The following is a 20,233-nucleotide window of genomic DNA, read 5'->3' on the forward strand; positions in this document are numbered from 1 at the left end:
GGCCATTTTATGTTCCCGAAAAAAAACCTCAAACACAATTTCGCTTTCAAAATAATTATTGAAAAGGCTGTAATTTAAAAAGTTGTGCAACGAAGGGGGAGTCACAAAGACACAAGGAATGTATTTTAATGGAATGAAAAGTATGTTAAACAAATATGCCTGTAAACGCTAGAAAAAAGAAAGAGAAAAACAAGGATAACAGAGAGGCTATGCCGATTAGAAGGAGTTACTCAAAATTCGTACTTATATTTTAAATTTCCCCTCACTGTACCTCTAACTCATGACACTACATGTTTAGAATTGTTTGTGAACAATGCAGTCTTCCTCGCCATGTCCACGAAGGCTCGCTTGACTTGCTGATTCCTCAGGCTGTAAATAAAGGGGTTCAGCATGGGGGCCACTGAGGTGTTGAGCACAGCAACTCCCTTGCTCAAAGACACTCTGTCTTTTGCTGATGGATTAATGTACATGAAAATGCAGCTGCCATAAGAGATGGAGATGACAATCATGTGGGAAGAACACGTGGAAAAAGCCTTTGTCCTCTGACTAGTAGAAGGAATTCTCAAAATAGTTCTGATGATATATATGTAAGAGAGAAATATCAATGCCAAAGTGAACATTAGAGTAAACACAGCAAAGGAAAACCCCATTGTCTCTAGGAGTTTTGTGTCTGAACAAGAAAGGTGTAGTAAGGGAAAATAATCACAAGTAAAATGGTCTATAACATTGGACTTACAGTAATCAAGCTGTATGAATAGCATGAGTGATGGGAATATGATTAAGAACGAAGCCAGCCAGGAAGCAAAGACAAGGAGTGTGCAGACTCTCCGATTCATGATGGTCATGTAATGCAGAGGCTTGCAGATGGCAATATAACGGTCATAGGACATGGCAGCCAGAAGGTAAAATTCAGTGACTCCCAAGAGAATGAGAAAAAATAACTGAACCATGCAATTGTTAAAAGAAATGCTTTTATCTCCTGAAATAATGGTGCTCAGGAACTTGGGTATACTGACACTCGTGAATGTAACCTCTAACAAAGAAAAGTTTCTGAGGAAGAAATACATGGGGGTCTGGAGGTGGGAATCCAGCAGGGTGAGGGTGATGATGGTCAGGTTCCCAGTGATGTTGAGCATGTAGGAGATGAGCAGAAAGACGAAGATCACCACCTGGAGCTTTGGGTCATCTGATAGTCCCAGGAGGACAAACCCTGTTATTTCTGTCTGGTTTCTCATTCTTCAGTTACATATTTGTTCGTCTCCTGCCAGACCTATGGGGAAAAGTACAAAGAACAAACTTGAAGAGTGGTGTAACATATCCAAGAGTGGAGCTGTAACACGGCAGAAATATGTCATTTCACCTTCAGGGGAAATTTAAAGCAGATTGATAATGGCAATGATCTGATTTCCTGTTTTATAGGTGAAAACTTTTGTTCGAGGTAGCTTTAAAAGAAGTTATTATCACAATGCTTGAAGTGATTCAGCAAGAATTTGTTCCCAGACTTTCCAGACTCCAAATATTACATGTGAACGCTCAGAGACATGCCCAGGATTTTCCTTCCCAATGAGAACCCCCTTTGTGCTATTGCTCCAATTGCTATACAACTTTCTCAGTCAATATAAAAGTTCAATTACATTGAGAGTTCTCAAAAGTGGGAAAGACGCTTTATTGTTTAAGTGACTGTTCTGTCCTCAGCCATCTATCCACTTTTGCTAACACTCAGCTTTTCCAAATCCTACTACTACCTTGTTGGAAGCCAGAAATGCTAAAGTCATTGCCATGAGTAATTTCAGATGTTGAGATAGAGGGGAGAAAGAGGTGGAAAATCATTTAAGCTGGAAGAGCTTAAAATTGAGGTTGAGGGTCTGGCCCCTTGGCCAAGTGGTTATGTTTTTGCATTCTACTTTCACAGCCCAGGGTTCACCGGTTCAGATCCTGGGCATGGACTTACACACTGCTCATCAAGACATGCTGTGGTGGCATCCCACACAGAAGAACTAGAGTGACTTACAACTAGGATAACCAGCTATGTACTGGGGCTTTGGGGAGAAAAAAGAAAAAAAAAAAGGAAGATTGGCAACAGATATTAGCTCAGGGCCAATCTTCTTCACAAACACACAGAAAAATGTTGATGTGGACTACATCTGAAACCCTGTCAATATTTTATGACATTTCAGCCTACCTCTGTGTTATTTTTATGACCTTTATTTTTATGTTACTTATCACCTTTCTATTTAAGTAACTATTATTATTATTATTATTATATTGAAGAATTCCCTCAGTTAAAGACTTAGATAAATGCTCTCAAAGGAATCTAGGAAAACGGTATCATGTCTTTATTTGTACATGTTTTTAAAATAGTAAGTTTTAAGTTTTCTTTGTTAAAAATAAAATTTAAATGGTATTACCATAGATATTTCCATGAGGAAGAGTGAGGATATCTAGTTTGAATCCAAGCCACTTACTACCTTGCAAATTACTTAGTCCTTCTGTGCTTCATCTATAAATGCAAAGTTTATTCCTCTGCAGACAAGCCTGTCACATAAAGTTATTGTGAGCATTAAATGACTGAATATATGTGAAGCATTTAGAAAAATGATTAGAATTTAATAAAAGCCTTATAAGGCTTTGTTCAAGGGAGAAAACGTTCCCCAACCACTGAGCTGAAAACCTTAGGATTAAGGTGGTTTCCTCTGTTAAAAGGTATGTCTAAGATAAATAATAGTAAATAAATTTAGAACCAAGAAAATCACATAGAAATAATGACAACGACAAAAATCAGGTGGAATCACCTGCTTGTACAATAACTATCAGGCATTTTAGGCAAGTGAATCTTAGCCTTGTTCTTGCACTTTGTGTCCACGGTGACCTCTCCCACCATGGTGTGGCTGCCTTCTCCACCACATCATCCCCCCATCCTACCCCCAAACATAATCAACTTCTCTCATCTTCAGCTAGGATTTGATCACCACGTTTGAGGCAAGTTAGATATTTGCAGCACATCGACATTGCTACCAATAGCCACTTCATTTCTCTGCCCCTCATTAGTAATAGTAACTTTTCTGGGAAGGATTGTGAAGCTTGCATTAAACAAAATTTATCTGTGTAACTGGGACTGTGGGCAGCAGATTTCAATGACACCCAAAGATCACTTCTTTTATCATTCTTCTAACGCTAGGTTTAATATTTATTGTATGAGCTCTATAGGAATCTTATACTTGTTCTTCCCAGCCCACCACACATTCTGTGCTGAAATCTCCTGTGAACTCCTCCACTACTCTGTGCATTTCTGAAAGTTGGGACAGAGTCTCACCTTCAAAGCTATTCCAACATAATCCAGTGCCTAGCATAATCATAGTAGGTTTAAAATACATGTCTAATTAATTAGCTAAATAATGTTGAGTTTGTCATTGAATCATACACTGCCATCAGGTGCAATTCTCCATTGTATGCCAAATTCTAGGCTGTACGTTATGTAGTTTGTCTTGTTTTACAAGACATTTTCCTACTTTACCTACTTTTTGAGATATATTTATCTACTTGGCCTGAATTTCCTGTGTTAAGTAAATTTATAACAAAAACATGTAAAGGAAGCTAAATATTTTAATATATAATTTGAAAGAAAACTTCATAAAACATCATTTCAAAATTACTTTTCTTAAATTTCTTCACAATTCATCCTTTTGAATAGCTTTCCTCCTGCTCAGTGACATCACTCTGCCTTCATCAGGGTCTGCTTTTCATTGAAAGAGCTAGTTTTTCATAACACCTTGAAGTCACAAAATGCAATCTCATCAAATACACAAGATTTGGTTTCAATCTCCTGATTGAAATTTCTGCAAAAACTTACTGAAATTGGACATACAGATTTTTTAAAAAAACATTATACCATCACAATTACATAGTGAATAATGTATCATTGGACTAGATTTTTAATCTCACAAACTTTTTTTGCATATTTGTATTTCCTCTTAAGTTTCCCCTTAATTTTAACACTTTCCTGAATAATAATACCAAGACTTATACTTTTTGGCTGCTTATTAAGCCTGTGAATGAATGTATGAAGAGCTGTGAAGAAAGATATTAATAGATATTGGAAAGGCCCATGTGAGCATCACTCAAAATTAATATTTATATAACCAGCCTTCTAGGACCAGAGCAAACAGGCTTAGAGAAACTCTAGCAAGTGATGATCCAATATTACAGAATTGGAGGTGCTGGACTACGCTTTTATGTAAAAACCTTTACGAAAATTCAGCGTATTGTCGTCATTTACCAACATCAAATAAGCATGATAAAAATTGTGTGCATTCATTTATTCATTAGTCAGCATTTTGAGAGAAATTAACTTCAATGTTTATCAAGGTGATGTGGTTCCTAGAGCCTTACCCATCCCCAGGGTGCATTCATGCAGAGTATGGAGGATGTCTCCAGCATTTAACTTGGCTTTTCAGCTTTTTATTTCTGAATGCTGATCCACATTTTCCCTTGGATGACAGTGATTGAGGTTATTAAGCTTTATATTTCCTTCCACCCCTTTCATCATATTCAATTATTTGAGACTCTTTGAGCTATTCAAACTGAAAAGTAACAGTAATATTTCATATTTGTTAAATAAGATTGGTACAAAGCATCTTCAAGGAGCCATTCTGAAAATACCTTTATGTCTTGCCCTTCCAAAATTCCTACCATCAAGTTAATATTAACAGTAATCCTTCAGATAAACTTTATATTGATGATTTATTTGATGAGTGTGAGAAAGGGACTCTATATTAAACGATACATTAAGCTTGAAGGACCAACGCATGGTCCTGTGAGAGACTGAGAGAAGAGCCTTAGACGGGTTCAGTTTTATTGCTGGTTTTTTGTTGTTGTTGTTGTAGTTTTAAATAATGTTCTATATTGCACTGTGTGGAACTATTCGTTAGTAATATAATAACTTTGAAAGTCTAATTGTTTCAACTTTTTCTATGTCTACTAAATTCTCTCTTCTTCAGTTGTCTCATTAGAGATCATTAGCAAATTTCACAAATCCCATCTCCAAAGCAATGTGCTTTATTGATTATATCACTCAGTTTCTTTCTACTTTATGAGTTTAAAGAGTTGTTCAGGGTTTAAGATAAGACACTAGAGAAAAGGAAAATCACTTAATTCAACATTATGGGTAAAGCTAGCTGGGCTTCATGACTACTCTGCATTTACTTTGACACTGCTCAATTATTCTGGGGTTTGTGCCATGAGACACAGTTCATTGAAGAACTTCCCTCCGCCTGAATGAAGCACAGACTCCTCAGGAGAATCCACTGAGTGGTTGCAAAGATTGTCTTATTCTGTGCTTTCCACCTTTATTTCCACAATTCTTTTAAATGACTATGTCCTTGAGAAATCTGAATAATTTATAATCTTCATTTCAATAATGATGGGCATATTCAATTCTCATCATTCATGAACTGTTCATAGAACAAAATCAAGGTAAAACAAATCAACAAATCATATTTAATAATAATTTTAGAAGTAGTAAAACCAATATCTGTTTATGGCAAATATCAACTGATAACCTCATACTTTTATTTCTTTTGCTCACCAGGTATAATTTAAAGAAAAGTAAAAAGAGTAATAATATTATGTTATCAAAACTCTATTAATTTTTTACTTATGACATTCTAGGGTTAATTATTATCATAGTAAGTATATAGGTTTTGCAGTTAGAGAAACATGGGTTAAAAATAAAAATGGGCCACTTAATGAATTTGTGACTTTGTAAGAGTTACCTAATTTCTTTAAGCTTCAGTTTTCTCTGTTTAAAATGGAATTGAAATTTCAAGGCAGTTTTTGAGAATTAATAGGAATAATGGAAATGAAAATACTCTATAAATCACGTGGCACTTAGTCTTTATGAATAGTTGTTTTATTTACTTTATTTTTTCTGTCAGTTGGAATTAACTTAGGGAAAGATATTCACAGTAATTGTGATTTAGCAAAAACATATTTATTCCAGTGTAATACTAAAGACTTTTATATTTTATTTCATTTAGCCCTTATAACATATTATGAAACGTTTATCTTAATCCCAAACAAAGAATTAGGCTCAGAGAGGTTATATACTTAGATATATTCATGTAGCTATCAAATGTCAAATATAATCTCAGACCACCTGAAACTAAAATCTATTCTCTTAAACAAAGAACGACATAGCCTATATTCAATTAGAAACATAGGCAGACAGGGATAGTAGTTTCCTGCCTTTAATAGAGAATAAAATTGACATAATAAAACAAAATATATTAAACCCTTATTACACTTTTTAATATATCCAGTTGCAAAATATAACTCCAATATTTCCTATTTAATTTGATTGAAGTTGAGCTGATAAGTAATAAATCAATGATAAGGCTAGGGGGACTTCCACTGCCTTCTATATGTCCGACTTACCTCTGATTTTCCTACAGGCTCACTGACACTCAGAATAGCTGGACTGTAAAACATGTTAGCAACTGCCATTATGGTAATCCAGGGAAATCAGCATTTCTGAAAACATTTGCTCTCATTGGACAAATTTACTTTCTATTGTCAATGTTTTTGTCTTAAATTTTCCATTTTATCCAGACAGGATATATTTCTTTGACTACAGAGAGTGAGAAAGGAGCAAATATATGAAAGTGAAAAAAATACGAGGAGGTATTTTAAAGCTCTCTGATATGGTTTCTACATAGATTTTATGTAGCACAATCAGCTAATTTTTTTGTCTATTCTCTCTGCTGCTGGCTCAAGAGGAATCGAAATTGCCAGAACAGGAATGTACACAAAACCCTAAGGAATATGAAACATACTACACATTACTATTGAAATTGGAAAAGGAAGCTTGGGGGACAGTGTCCAGTGAGACTGAGAAAGTACCAACAAGCAAACAAAAACACTAAGTGTGAAATTTGTTTTCCCTTAACATTATTTTTCAAATAGAGTTTAATAACCAAATGTCTTAATTCATGATGAAGATCTCTATCCAATACTCCATGCCAGTTTTTAAACTCATAATTTACCATATTGTGCTAAGTACGTTCATTAACTCCATTATTTTTAATATGCCTTTCGATAAGAATTTTTGGTATCATAATACTGCCAATATTTTATACTTCTTTTTCCTCTTCACTGTTGCTCACCAGGGATGTCAGTTGAAGAGTTTCTTATTTTAATTGATTAATGTTGTAATTTATATGCTAATTATAATATTAGGATTTAGCAACTTCTGTGACTGGACTATAACAATATAATCATGACCAAATGGGATTATGTGAGTAAAAAAAAAACCAATAAAATTGTGCAAGTCCTAGTAAAAACCATGCAGAATTTTCAGATCCTTACAGAGTTTCAAATTTGTATAAAGTAGAGCCAATACAAATTTTTTGTTTATTTTGTTTTATTTTTTCAGATCAGGCTATCATACTGGCTATTATAGCTCAACACCTCAGTCAAGTTACTCAACTTTTCTGAGCATCAATTTACACGTTTATAAAACAAGAGATAATCATGTCTAATTTGCCATGTAGTTGTGAAAGTTAAATAAGATCTAGTATAAAACATACCTAGATCAGCATATGGCACAGAATAAATACACTCTATAGAAGAGATATTATCATTTATAAAATTCCTATAAATCTTCTAGTAGACATAAGACTAATGGTAATTATGCAATTATTCTCCTTTTACATGTTTTATTAAAAAGAATACTGATAAGCAAGGAAAGTATATAAAATGACACATAACACATGCCTTCAGTATAACTAAGAAATATAGGATATTATTAACTGCAAGTTATAGGTAGTAGGAAAATAAAATATCCACGTCCGTCAGATAAGTGGGAAGAATTGAACAGATACTGCAGATAGTGTGCAAAAATATGCTTGTTGTAGATATTTAATTTGTCATATTTCTTATAACTTTAAGAAATAAACTGTTATATTAGTAACAAGAAATAATTTGAGTAAGTTGATTAAAACAATGTACACTCCTTTAGCCATTACTGTATAAAGTATTTTTATTATTTGGAATAATCAGCAAAACAATTTACATTTTACAGCTATTGGTTTCCTGTTCAAAATTATAAATCCATGATTCCATGGAACCTATAGATAGTTTGAAAGGAAAATATAGCATAGCTATTTTTAGGTTAGAAAGGAAGCTTAAGCAAGTGAGCTCAGCATTGCAGGGATCTGCGAGATGGATGTGGGAGGACATTGCAGAAGTTACAACTCATTTTCCCCTTATTTGCTCTTCACAATGACATTCAATAATATTAATACACACTTTCATTTGTTTCTAGAAAACACTACTTTATGAACCAAGTTTTTGAAAGCTTGTTTTACTTGCTGGTTCCTCAGGGTATAAATAAAAGGGTTCAACATCGGGGCAATTGAAGTGTTGAGAATCGCTACTCCTTTGGTCAATGATGCTCTTTCTTTGGCTGAAGGCTTGACATACATGAATATACAGCTTCCATAGGAGATGGAAATGACAATCATGTGAGAGGAGCATGTGGAGAAAGCCTTTTTCCTCTGACTGGCAGATGGAATTCTCAGAATGGTGCTAATGATGCACATGTAGGATAAAATCACTAATGACAATGTGAACAGCAGAGTAACAAAAGCAAAGTAAAAGCCAATCATCTCTAAATGCCATGTGTCTGAGCATGAGAGTTCTAAAATGGGGAAATAATCGCAAGAGAAGTGATCAATTACATTGGAAGCACAGAAATCTAATTGGAGGATAAGCATGAGTGGTGGGAAAATAGTAAGAAAACCTCCCAGCCATGAACACAAGACGAGCAGAGTGCAGATTTTCTTGTTCATGATGGTGGCGTAACGGAGAGGCTTACAGATAGCAATATAACGATCATAAGACATGGCAGTTAGAAGGAAAAATTCAGACACACCCATGGAGATGAAAAAGAATAATTGAGCCAAACAATTGTTATAGGAAATGGTCTTGATTCTAGTGATGATTGCCCCCAAAAATCTGGGGATAGAAACACCGGTGAATGTAATTTCTAAGAAGGAGAAATTCCGGAGGAAGTAATACATAGGAGTCTTCAGACGACAGTCTATCCAGGTGAGGATGGTGATGGTTAGGTTTCCAGTGACACTTAATACATAAGCCATAAATAAAACGGTGAAAATTACAACCTGAAGCTCTGGGTTGTCTGATATGCCCAAGAGTACAAACTCTGTAATCATTGTGTGGTTTCTCATACTGACGTTTTTTCTTTAAGCAAAACCTATTGGCGAAAAACAAACAAAAAGAAAGACTAAGTGAATTGTACATGAATCGAAGACTTAAATATTGGTATTAATAGCTCCAATGAAATGAAGCAATAGACTTTCTTCCCTATAGCATGTTTGCAATATCCACTCACTCTTATTAAAGTAGAAAAGTTTCACACATCCTCCATTGAAAAGAAAACGTATTCATGGATGTACGTTAAAAGTCCCCACATCAAAGACTTTCCCAAAACATCTACATGTAACCACATTTTCTATATGTGCACCTTTAATTATATGTTTCTGCAACAATATTTGTTAGTTAGTTTGGATACGAAGACATCTTTTTCCAGTTTCGAAGATTGTGTGGCTTTTAGGACTGAAATATCTAATTTTGGGTTTTAATGCTGATGCCAATTACAAAGTTTATTGTCTTGCAAGACTTTGGTGGAAATTGATGACCCAGTCACAATTCCTGAACTTAATAATAGCTATGATTATTTTTATTCTTAATGCATATTCTTTTAAATATGACCAACAGAAATAAATGTGTTTGCAATCACAGAAATATAGGACTAGAATTGCCTTGGTTGTAAACTAAAGTTCTTAATTAATGAGAAAGTAAACAGAAGCCAGAGAAATTGATCAATGCTCACATAGATAGAGCTATAACAGTAATATGATTCTAGAATATACCAACCTGTTTGTGTCATTTTTATGTTCCTTATTTAGATTAAAAATCCTATCTATATATATACATATACATTTTTTTTTTTGCTATATTCGGTTTGTCTTTTTACTCTTAAACTTGCCTGAGGACAAGAAGGACCACATAAGGGAGTTTTTGATGACAACATCTCTCATTTCCTTCTTTCTAGAAATAATTAGAATAAATAAAATTATCTTTAAGATTTACTTTACAGAAACCACAAATTTTTAACATGTAATCTAAATGATTTTTATCTACCCATTTTCTCTTTTTTCTTAGCAACCAGCATTTTATCGATAATATAGGTTCTCAATAACATTTGTTGTACTATTTTATTTCTATAGCATGAACTGGGTGAGTCAGCAGCTTATGAGTATCAAAGCTGGTTTTGTGCCTTTTTTTCTTTTATTGATTTCTGACAATCAACATTCTCTTTCTTTAGGAATATACACATTTTTGTTATTAACATATCAGCAAAATTGGAAGATCAAAAGGCAAAGATTGTTACTGTCTTTTGAAAAATGACTGAAATATTAAAATGCAAAATTAATAATAGGAAATATGTTAAAATGATAACATGGGGATCCCTGCAATTATTCTAACAAAATAAACTTTTGGCTGGGAGAAAGATAAAACTACATTTATTGACAAATAGGGAACATACTTACTTTTTGACATGTCCAATAATTCCAGTCAGAAATATAATCCCAGGTTTTTCTTAATTTATTTAAAATATGAGATGTAAAGCATTCATAATGTACCTCAGGAGACTTCTTGTCATTTCGTTCTCCCTTGCCTCCATCTATTACACAGAAGTCTCTCACATGGAGAAAGTACCGGTTTGATTGCATGCAAGGTTTCTATAGATTCTGCTATAAGTAAAAGAATTTTTCATTACCTCCTTTATCTTTCCATATAAACATAAACATTGGTCTGACCTGAACTTCAAGAAGTTACTACTGCAATCTTGAGAGTACTTTATGTAAATTTCCAGGGAATCCTGCTGAATGACTGGAGGGTAAAACATTTCAGAGTCCCCTGGCTGAGATGAAGACTGGAAACTACCCAAAGATAAAACAATGCTACTTTCTCTGGTCATCAGATAAATCCTCAAAAGACCAGAGTGAAGAAAGACGAGGTGCAAGGGAGGAGAAACTCAAGAGATGTAGTGATGTCATGACATAAACTTTTCTAAAAACCTAAGCAACATAGTCAGAGAAAAGCAGGAGTGAACCAGTCACCTTATAGCATCAACCTGGTTTCCCTTTGGCTGGACTTGATTTTCCGAATATGCACATGGCGCTCAGTCTACACTCGGGAGATTATTTATTCTCAATTCCTCTGGGGTTGGTTAAATACAGGGCTGAGCTACACCACAGTGGACCCTTCACTGAGGGTATTCATGTTTTTTTCATCTATACATCTCCCCAATAACAAAGCAGAATTAATGAATAAAGAAAGCATTTTAATATCTTTAAAAGTCAGTAGAGTACTTGAAACATTAATTTTTTATTTTTGAAAATTTTAATAGTAATGTATGCTTAATGATATGAGAATCAAGTGTCTGAGAATCAAGTGTTGAATTAACAGAATATAGTGACTTATGGAATGGCCCTTATGTGTCCAACCAATCCTCCATTTGTCCTTAGATCTTCAAATTAACCAATATTAAACACTTACAGTATGTTCTACAAGATTTTTTTTATATATTCACCCACACAGCCATATTCACGCACTCAAAGAGATATTTTTTCTTGATACACTAAAGCAATTTGACTACACAAAATATTCTGCAATTTTCCTTATTTTCAGTTAACGGTATGTAATAGATATCATTCCTTGTTAAATTATTTTGTTGCAACTCATTCTTTAATAACATTGCATAGAATACCATAGAAGACATATATAATTTAATAATTTCATTATTTATTAAGATCTAGGGAATTAGATTACTCCCAATTTCACACCATTAGTTACAATGCTGTCCATTTTTATGCATTCATTTGCATATATACAAGTATTGGTATAAAATGTAAGGACTAAATTTTCGTACTTAAATATTTCCCTCCTGCAGACAAGTCCCTTTCATTACGTCCTAACCAGCACTGGATATTCTGTCATTTACAAATCTTGCAAACAGAGAGACAAAAGTGATCCCACAATTCATTTAGTTGTAAAGACAGTAACATAAAGACCAAGTCATGATGCCTGGGTTTCGAGGTTACAGACATCCACTATCATTTTAAACTTGCAAAATTTATTTAATTTTTCTGCGTATCAGCTTTTCTACTTACAAAATGAGAGCAGTAATAGTCTTAACTCAGGATATAGTAAAGATTCAATGAGATAGTGTATAACAGTGCTTAGCAGTGTAGTTAGGGCATAGTCAGGGCTCAGTGTATAAATATTATATATTCTTTTAAGTTTCATATTCTCCAATTAATAGAGAAATTGTGATATTTTTAATATTTATATTTCTCAACAATGAGTTGCCTATTCATAACTTGTGTTCACTTTTCATCTTGTTTATGTGATCTTATTTATTAGTAGGACATATTTATGTATTATGGCTATAAACCTCTGGTGTGTCTTATATGTTGCAACATGTGTTTTATCGCCTATCCTTATCTTTTGCCTTTTTTATAGGTACAACTCAAAAAGATTGGATAGGCTATCATGAATTCTTGGTGACCTATTCTTCTCAGCACATCCTTCCACACACACTTCAAAATTTTGTAAATACTCGTTTACATTTAATACTTGTATGGCGTTTTTTTTACACTTACATCTTTAATTCATCGAGAATTTATTCTTGTGGGGAATACGGATGTATTTGTATTGCTTTTTTAACAGATAAAAAACTGCCTTAACATCATTAGGCGAGAGACAATCAGAGAGTTTGGACAGCGAGTTACAAAGAGCATCAATGTCACCTTATCCCCTCTTAGTAATGCTTCCAGCCCAGAGCTCTCATTAACAAGTTCCCTGAGTCATCTTTCAACTGAACTCAGGGTAGAATTGAGCTCATTGAAATATAATCTCTGTCTGATAAACTAATAATTCTTACATTTCAGGAAAAAATAAAGGTTCCTTAGTGCTCTCAGCATAAAGTGTCTAATTTTAACAGAGCCAAGGCCCTATAAGATCATATCCACTCCTACCATTTCAGACTCATTTCATATCATCCATTTTCATTTTTTCCATCGAGAATAACTGTTGTTTTTGCTTCTTACTTTTGCTTTAATATCTGACACTTTCTCTTCTCCTTCAGAGCATTCACACTCACCTCTGTATTCTGCCTCCTGGAAGTTGTTTCTTTGGCACCTCAATTTACTTCTACTCATTCAGCAATTCTACCTTAACTTTACTGTCATTCTGGCAGTCTTCTCTGATTCTTTGATTTTCTCAAACTCTTATATGTTCCCATAATGCCCTGTGCTTCTTCTTTGCAGTAGTAAATACATTTTAATTGCTAACGAGGTCACATCTTTGCTAGACCTTAAATTTCACAGTGTAAGTTGCACATGCAGTTATTTAAATTAAAAATATGAATTAATTAAATATAATATAAACTCTTCAGTTAAATTAATTACATTTCAATACTCAGTAGTCAAGCGGAGCTAGTGGCTAATATATTGGACAGCACAGATTGTAGAACATTTCCATTAATGTAGATAATTGTGTTGGAGAGTTGTTTCTTCTTTTCGTTATGCTTAAAAAACTAATGAAGTGTATAGCACCTGTTCTAGTTCTAGAACCTAGGGCCTGTGTGACTTTTGCTCTGACCTCATCAAATTGTTAACCATTTCTTGTAATTGCTAGGCATTTTCTCACACACATACACACGCGTACATTTATTTAAGGTTTCATCTAAATGTCATGTAATCTTTGAAATCTTACCTGTTTGCAAAGCCAGAATTAGTTGTTCTCTCTTCTCTGTTTTCCTAAATGTTTGCACTCTTATCTTTCTCTATTGTGATTTTTTGTACATATGTGTGTTTCCGTTAAAAAAGCTACCTAAAGTTGAGGCAATAGCTTTGGTTAATTCGTATTTATGTATCTGGGTGTCAAGTAGAGATACACAACACCAACCTTGATTGTGATTTCTTATCCTTTTTATGTAATACTGTATTTGAATTGCTAATAAAATTTTGTTGACAATTTTTGTATTTATGTTCGAGGGAGATATGGGCTGTAGTTTCCTTTTCTTGTAATTTATTTTTTTTTTCTGATTTCAAATTGGGGTAATGCTAGCCTCATAAAAAGAGTTGGCAAATTTTCTCAACTCTTCTGATTTCTGAGAGAGTGGTACAGATTTAGTATAACTTCTCCCTTAAAAGTTTGGTAGAATTCACCAGTGAAATCATCTGCACTTGGATTTTTATTTTTGGAGTGTGTGAACTAGACATTCAAATTATTTAATAGATATGGAGATACTCATGCCTTCAGTGAATTTTGGTAGTTTGTATTTTTTAGAAATTGGTCTATTTCATTTATCAAATTTATGTGCATAGAGTTGTTTATAATTTTCCCTTATTTCCTTTTAACATCTGTAGGAAAATTCTCATATCTTCTCCTTCTTTCCTGATAGTAGTAGTTTCCGTCTTGGTTAGCCTTGTTGGATGTTTACGAATTTAAGTAATCCTTTTTTAAAAAACTATCTTTTGGTTTCATTCACTTTATTGTTTTCGTGTCCAGTGGATTCTGCTGTAATATTTAGTATGTCTTCTCCTCTGTTTGCTTTATGTTTATTTTGCACTTCTTTCTTAAATTTTCTAAGGTGGAAATAGTGTTTTCTTTTCAATACTACACATTTACTTGTGTGTATACACACAGATACGCAAACACACACATATATATAGCGTGATTTTAATTGTTCCCAAAACTATGCATTCAATGCTGTAAACTTTTTGCTATTGGGTATGATGTTTATATGAGCATTTGTGTACATGTTTTTGTGTGAATGTAAGGTTCAATTCCTGGAAGTAGAATTTCTGGATCATGTTTTAACCCATATGGTAATATAGATAACTTTTTGAGCAACTGCCAGACTGTTTTCCAAGTTGCTGTTCCATTTTATATCCCCACTAACAACGGATAAGAGTTCTAATTTCTGTACATCATCAATAATACTTGTTATGTATGTGTATTATACCCACTCTAGTGTATGCCATTGTGGGTTTGATTTGTATTTCCCTCTTGACTACTGAATTCAAGCATCTTCTCACGTGTTTTTTACTCATTTGTACATCTTCTTTGGAGAAATGTCTACTCATTCGCCTATTTTTTGTTGAGTTTTGGTCCTTTTATCATTAAGTTGTAGGAGTTATTTCATGTAAATTATCCAGGGATGTGCAATACTTGTGAAAGAAAATGACAAAACTTTTTTTAGAGACAGTAAAGAAGACCTGAATAAAGACACTTCATGTTCATGGATTGACTTAGTGTCAATTAAGATGGCAATACTTCCCAAACGGATCACAGATTTAGTGTAATACTTATAAAAATCCCAACTACTCTTTTGCATAAGTGAACAAGACAGTACTAAAATTCACATGGAATTGCAAGGGACCCTGAATAGCCAAAATAATATTGAAAAAGAGGAACAAAGTTGAAAGAGTCATACTTTCCAATTTCGAAACTTACTATAAATCTACAATAATCAAACCGGTGCGATACTGGCCTAACAATGCACATTGAGATCAATAGAATAGAACTAAGAGTCTTAGAACCATGCATGTATGGTTAATTGATTTTTAATAAGGGTGTCAAGATTATTCGATGGGGAAATAATAGTCTTTTCAACAAATCATATCGGTATAACTAGATACCTATACACAAAAGAAAACTTTTATCTCTACTTTATGCCAAATACAAAAAGCAACTCAAAAGAAATCAAAGACCTAAATGTAAGAGCTAAAACTATTAAACTAAACTATTAAACTAAAACTATTAATTTATTCAAAGAAACCACAAGTATAAATCGCTGTGATTTTGGGTTAGGTAATGGTTTCTTAAATGTGACAGCAAAAGCACAAGCAATGAGAGAAAAAAATAGATAAATTTGACTTTACTAATATGGAAACCTTTGTGATCAAAGAACACTATTGACAAGGTGAAAAGACAACACAAAGAATGGAAAAATATACATAAATCATATATCTAATAAGAATCTAGTAGTTTTTAAAGGGCTTATTAGGTTTTCAGGGCATTGAATACATATATACATAGACTAACTTCCTTCTATTAACCATGGAAAAGCAGATGGTTAGTAATGTTGGCCTAAAAATAGTAAAATGAATCAGAACACAAATCTGAACTTAAATTATTTCTATTCGGAGCTGCCTGGATAATAGTTCGCCATCAAATACCTTAATGATGTTTCACTCATATCTGTCTGATGGCATATTATGTCCAATATGGAGCTCTATACATTTCAGGGATGTCCTTATAGCTCACAGTTTTTATTCGACAGCATATCAAGAATACCCTTTCTTAACAGGCGTTAAATATACGGATGAGTATGTACAGGAGTGAGCAGAGGGGAAGTCCCAAGCAGACTCAAAACATTTATTTTTTTTTTTGAGGAAGATTAGCCCTGAGCTAACTGCTGCCAATCCTCCTCTTTTTGCTGAGGGAGACTGGCGCTGAGCTAACATCCATGCCCATCTTTCTCTACTTTATATGTGGGATGCCTAGCACAGCATGGCTTTTGCCAAGCGGTGCCATGTCTGCACCCGGGATCCGAACCCGTGAACCCCAGGCCACTGAGAAGCAAAATGTGCCAACTTAATTGCTGTGCCACAGGGCCGGCCCCCTCAACCCATTTTTTAAAAACTCTTTTCATTTGTACCAGATACCCAACACTCAATAGTTCCCTCAGTTTATTCTCTGAAATATCTCTGAAAGCATCTCCCTGAGCTACAGATTCATTGCCACTATTGCGTTTTAACCCTCAAGTAACTCATTTAATTTAACACATTAGCCCTCTAACTTGTCTTCCTGACTCCAACGTCTAAAAAACCAACTTCAATACAGTTAACAGAAAGATTTTTAAAAAATAAAAATTTGATCACACAGATTGTTGAAATAAAATAGAAAAGTCTCATATGAGCCACCTGCCTTAGAAACACCTATAGTCCAGGTTTCTATACTGTACTCCAGGTAAATTGAAAATACACTTTAGGGATGAGAAAATGGACTTTGTATATAAGTATGCTAACCAGTGATTCTTTTTCACTCCAAATTTTCAAGTCTATAGACCTACCAGTTAAAGTCCTAGTACATTTTTGTACATACAAGCTTTTAATGAGTTGAAGCCTGTCTTTTTTTTTTTTCTTTTTTGAGGAAGATTAGCCTTGAGCTAACTACTGCCAGTCCTCCTCTTTTTGCTGAGGAAGCCTGGCGCTGAGCTAACATCTGTGCCCATCTTCCTCTGCTTTATACGTGGGATGTCTATCACAATGTGGAGTGCCAAGCGGTGCCATGTCCGCACCCAGGATCCGAACCAGTGAAACCCAGGCTGCCGAGAAGCAGAACGTGTAAACTTAACTTCAGCACCACTTGGCCAGCCCCGAAGCCTGCCTTTTTTCTTTGCCTTTTGGAATTCTATCTAAACTGAGGCAATGTTTTCCCTCGAGAGCAGCTAACATTTATTGACAGTTCCTTCTGGGCCAGATGCAGATCTAAAAGCACTTTATATGTAGTATCTCATCTCCTGCTCAAAATAACCTTATAAAATAATAATTATTATTATTACTTCTATTTTATACCTGGAGAAACTTAGCAACAAAGAATTTGAGAAATTTGAACAGGCTCACACACATATCTGAATTTAAACCTTGGCCAATTGGCTCAACAGTCTACGCTCTTAATGATCAGGCTTGTGATAACAGCAAGTGACATTTAAAATACTTCCTAGAGCCCTAGTGGTAGTGCATGTTGTAATATTTATGTCTATAAAATTGTATTGTGATTAACATGGAGTTAAAATTGCGTTTTTTGAGGAGGTCAGTATCGTGTCTCGTAGAGTAATTGAAACTTAGCATTTATGTTGATAACCAGAAGAGGAAACTCTTCCAATAGCACAGAAAGGAATGCTAATCATAAAGAGAAGTAGGAGGGAAAAGCCACATTGTGCTGAAAGGTTTGGTTAAAATGTTAGGAGAAGGTTAACGAACTGAAGGACAGATTTAGTAAACTTAAAAAATGAGTAAAATCTTTTATTTACTTTTTCTCCGAGTTTAAAATAATTTTTTCTTTATTTATGAAAAAGAAATCTTTTGGAGAGTATCCTTGAAGGCTTGTTTCACTTGCTGGTTCCTTCGAGTATAAATGAAAAGGTTTAATAAAGGGGGGACTGAGGCGTAGATAACAGCTACATCTTTGGATAAAGTCGCCCTTTCCTTTGCTGATGGCTCCGTGTGAATAAAGATACAGCTCACATAAGTAGGGAAACTACATTTATATGGGAAGAACAAGTTTTTTCTGAGCAGAGGGGTTTTTTAGAATGGTCTGGATAATATATGTGTAGAAAAAACTACTAACAGCAACGTGACCATGAGTGTTCCACCAGCTAACACAAATGAAAACAATTGTAGAAAATGAGCGTCTGTGCAAGAAATCTGCAGCACAGGGGAAGTGTCATATACGAGATGATCAATTACTTTGGAAGCACAGAATTCTAGTTTCGGTCCCAAGACCAATGGTGGAAAGGCAATCAAAAATCCAGCTGTCCATGAACTGAGTACCAGTTGGTAGCACATTTGCTGTTCATAAGGATGGGGTTGTGTAGAGGTTTGCAGGTTGCCATGTAACAGTCAAAAGACATGGCAGCCAGTAGGTAATACTCTGTAACTGCTAATAAGGGTGAAAAGAATAAGTGAGAAAAACAATCATTGTGGGAAATTATTTTGTTTTTAGTTAAAATGGTGGTCAGGAATCTGGGAATACAGACTGTTGTCAATAAAACATCCAAGAAGGAGAAATTTGAGAAGAAAAAACATGTGGGAGTCTTGAGCCAGGTATCCAGCAAGGTGAAGAGGATAATGGATAAATCCTCCATCCTACTCAACATATAATTTAGAAAGAGAAATATAAAAATCACAGTTCGCAAGTATGGGTCATCAGTCAGTCCCAGGAGAATGAATTCTCTCTCTCTTGACTGGTTCTTCATTTCAGATTTGAATCCCATTAAATAGACATAGGATAACAACTCCAAAAGTGGAAATAACCAGATTTTTTAAAAGCTACAGATATAAAAAAAAACATATTCAGAAATGTAAACAAGTTCAAAATGTTGATCCAATTTGACAAGACAGAAGCTATCTAGAATTACAGCACAGATCAAACTAAGCAGATCAAACAGATCAAACTCTGTTCCATTTAAGCCACAGCTACCCTTCAACACTACTAGATACTTTCTTTTTCCCCATTTGAACTTGAAAGATAACTTCATTTGTGGCTGATTATTTCTAAATGAGCTAAATTCTGTTTAAATGTTCTAAGTAGAGAGAACATAAGAATTACTTGAAATGTATTTTCTATGCATATTTCATATATTACTGGTAAAGTTCTCATAACATCTAGACAAGTATACCAGTATCAGTTTGCAATGTTTATTCAAAAATTCTTAGCTCATCAAAGTACTTTTTCAATATATAGTACAGATAGAAATTATGTATGTTCTCTCTGATTGAAACACACCAGTATATGGCATTAATTATTTTGTTCCATTGCAGCACTTCTCCATTGTTTTTTTTTCTCGTTTCAGTTAATTATTATTTTGTGGGAGTTTCAAGTACTTCAGTCTTCTCATACTTAGTTGTATCTAATCAGGAACTATTGAGTATTTCATCCACATGGAGAAGAGTATATGACAATTTAAAAGTCACAGGTAAAATGGTCAATAATATTAGACCTACAGTAATCAAGTTTTAAAAGCAAAATGAGTACAGGGAATATGATTAAGAATGAAGCAAGCCAGTAAGCAAAGACAAGGAGTGTGCAAACTCTCTGATTCATGATGGTCATAATGTCATAATGAAGAGGTTTGCAGATGGCGATATAACGGTCACAGGACATGGCAACCAGAGGGTAAAATTCAGTGACTCCCAAGAGAATGAGAAAAAATAACTGAGCAATGCAATCATTGAAGGAAATGGTTTTATTTCCTGAAATAATGGTACTTAGGAACTTGGGTATACCGACAGTTGTGAATGAAACTTCTAATAAAGAGAAATTTCTAAGGAGGAAATACATGGGGGTCTGG

At 34.3% G+C, this 20,233-nt stretch overlaps 2 protein-coding genes and 1 pseudogene across 9 annotated transcripts; all 3 read right to left on the minus strand.

The window, feature by feature from the left end:
- Nucleotides 1–278: 278 nt before the first annotated feature.
- Nucleotides 279–1,235, minus strand: OR6C1S (olfactory receptor family 6 subfamily C member 1S). Its single transcript, NM_001390943.1, is given in 1 exon segment — nucleotides 279–1,235. A coding segment is annotated over 1 exon segment (957 nt).
- Nucleotides 1,236–8,009: 6,774 nt separating this feature from the next.
- Nucleotides 8,010–13,716, minus strand: OR6C5 (olfactory receptor family 6 subfamily C member 5). Of its 8 annotated transcripts, none has more exons than XM_023643737.2 (4): nucleotides 13,250–13,716; nucleotides 10,725–10,835; nucleotides 10,067–10,128; nucleotides 8,018–9,271 (listed from the first exon to the last, which is right to left on the minus strand). In XM_023643737.2, the coding sequence occupies exon 4, from the start codon at nucleotides 9,243–9,245 to the stop codon at nucleotides 8,307–8,309; it is 939 nt and encodes a 312-aa protein (XP_023499505.1). In that variant the 5' UTR covers nucleotides 9,246–9,271; nucleotides 10,067–10,128; nucleotides 10,725–10,835; nucleotides 13,250–13,716; the 3' UTR covers nucleotides 8,018–8,306.
- On the minus strand, nucleotides 18,228–19,138 carry OR6C377P (olfactory receptor family 6 subfamily C member 377, pseudogene; annotated as a pseudogene).

Source organism: Equus caballus, chromosome 6 (genome assembly GCF_041296265.1).
Source record: "Equus caballus isolate H_3958 breed thoroughbred chromosome 6, TB-T2T, whole genome shotgun sequence".
NCBI classification, from domain to species: domain Eukaryota; kingdom Metazoa; phylum Chordata; class Mammalia; order Perissodactyla; family Equidae; genus Equus; species Equus caballus.

What these genes read in the sequence shown, in the direction of transcription:
- OR6C5 (XM_001489758.5), bottom strand. Translation starts at nt 9,245, where the DNA reads ATGAGAAACCACACAATGATTACAGAGTTTGTACTCTTGGGCATATCA.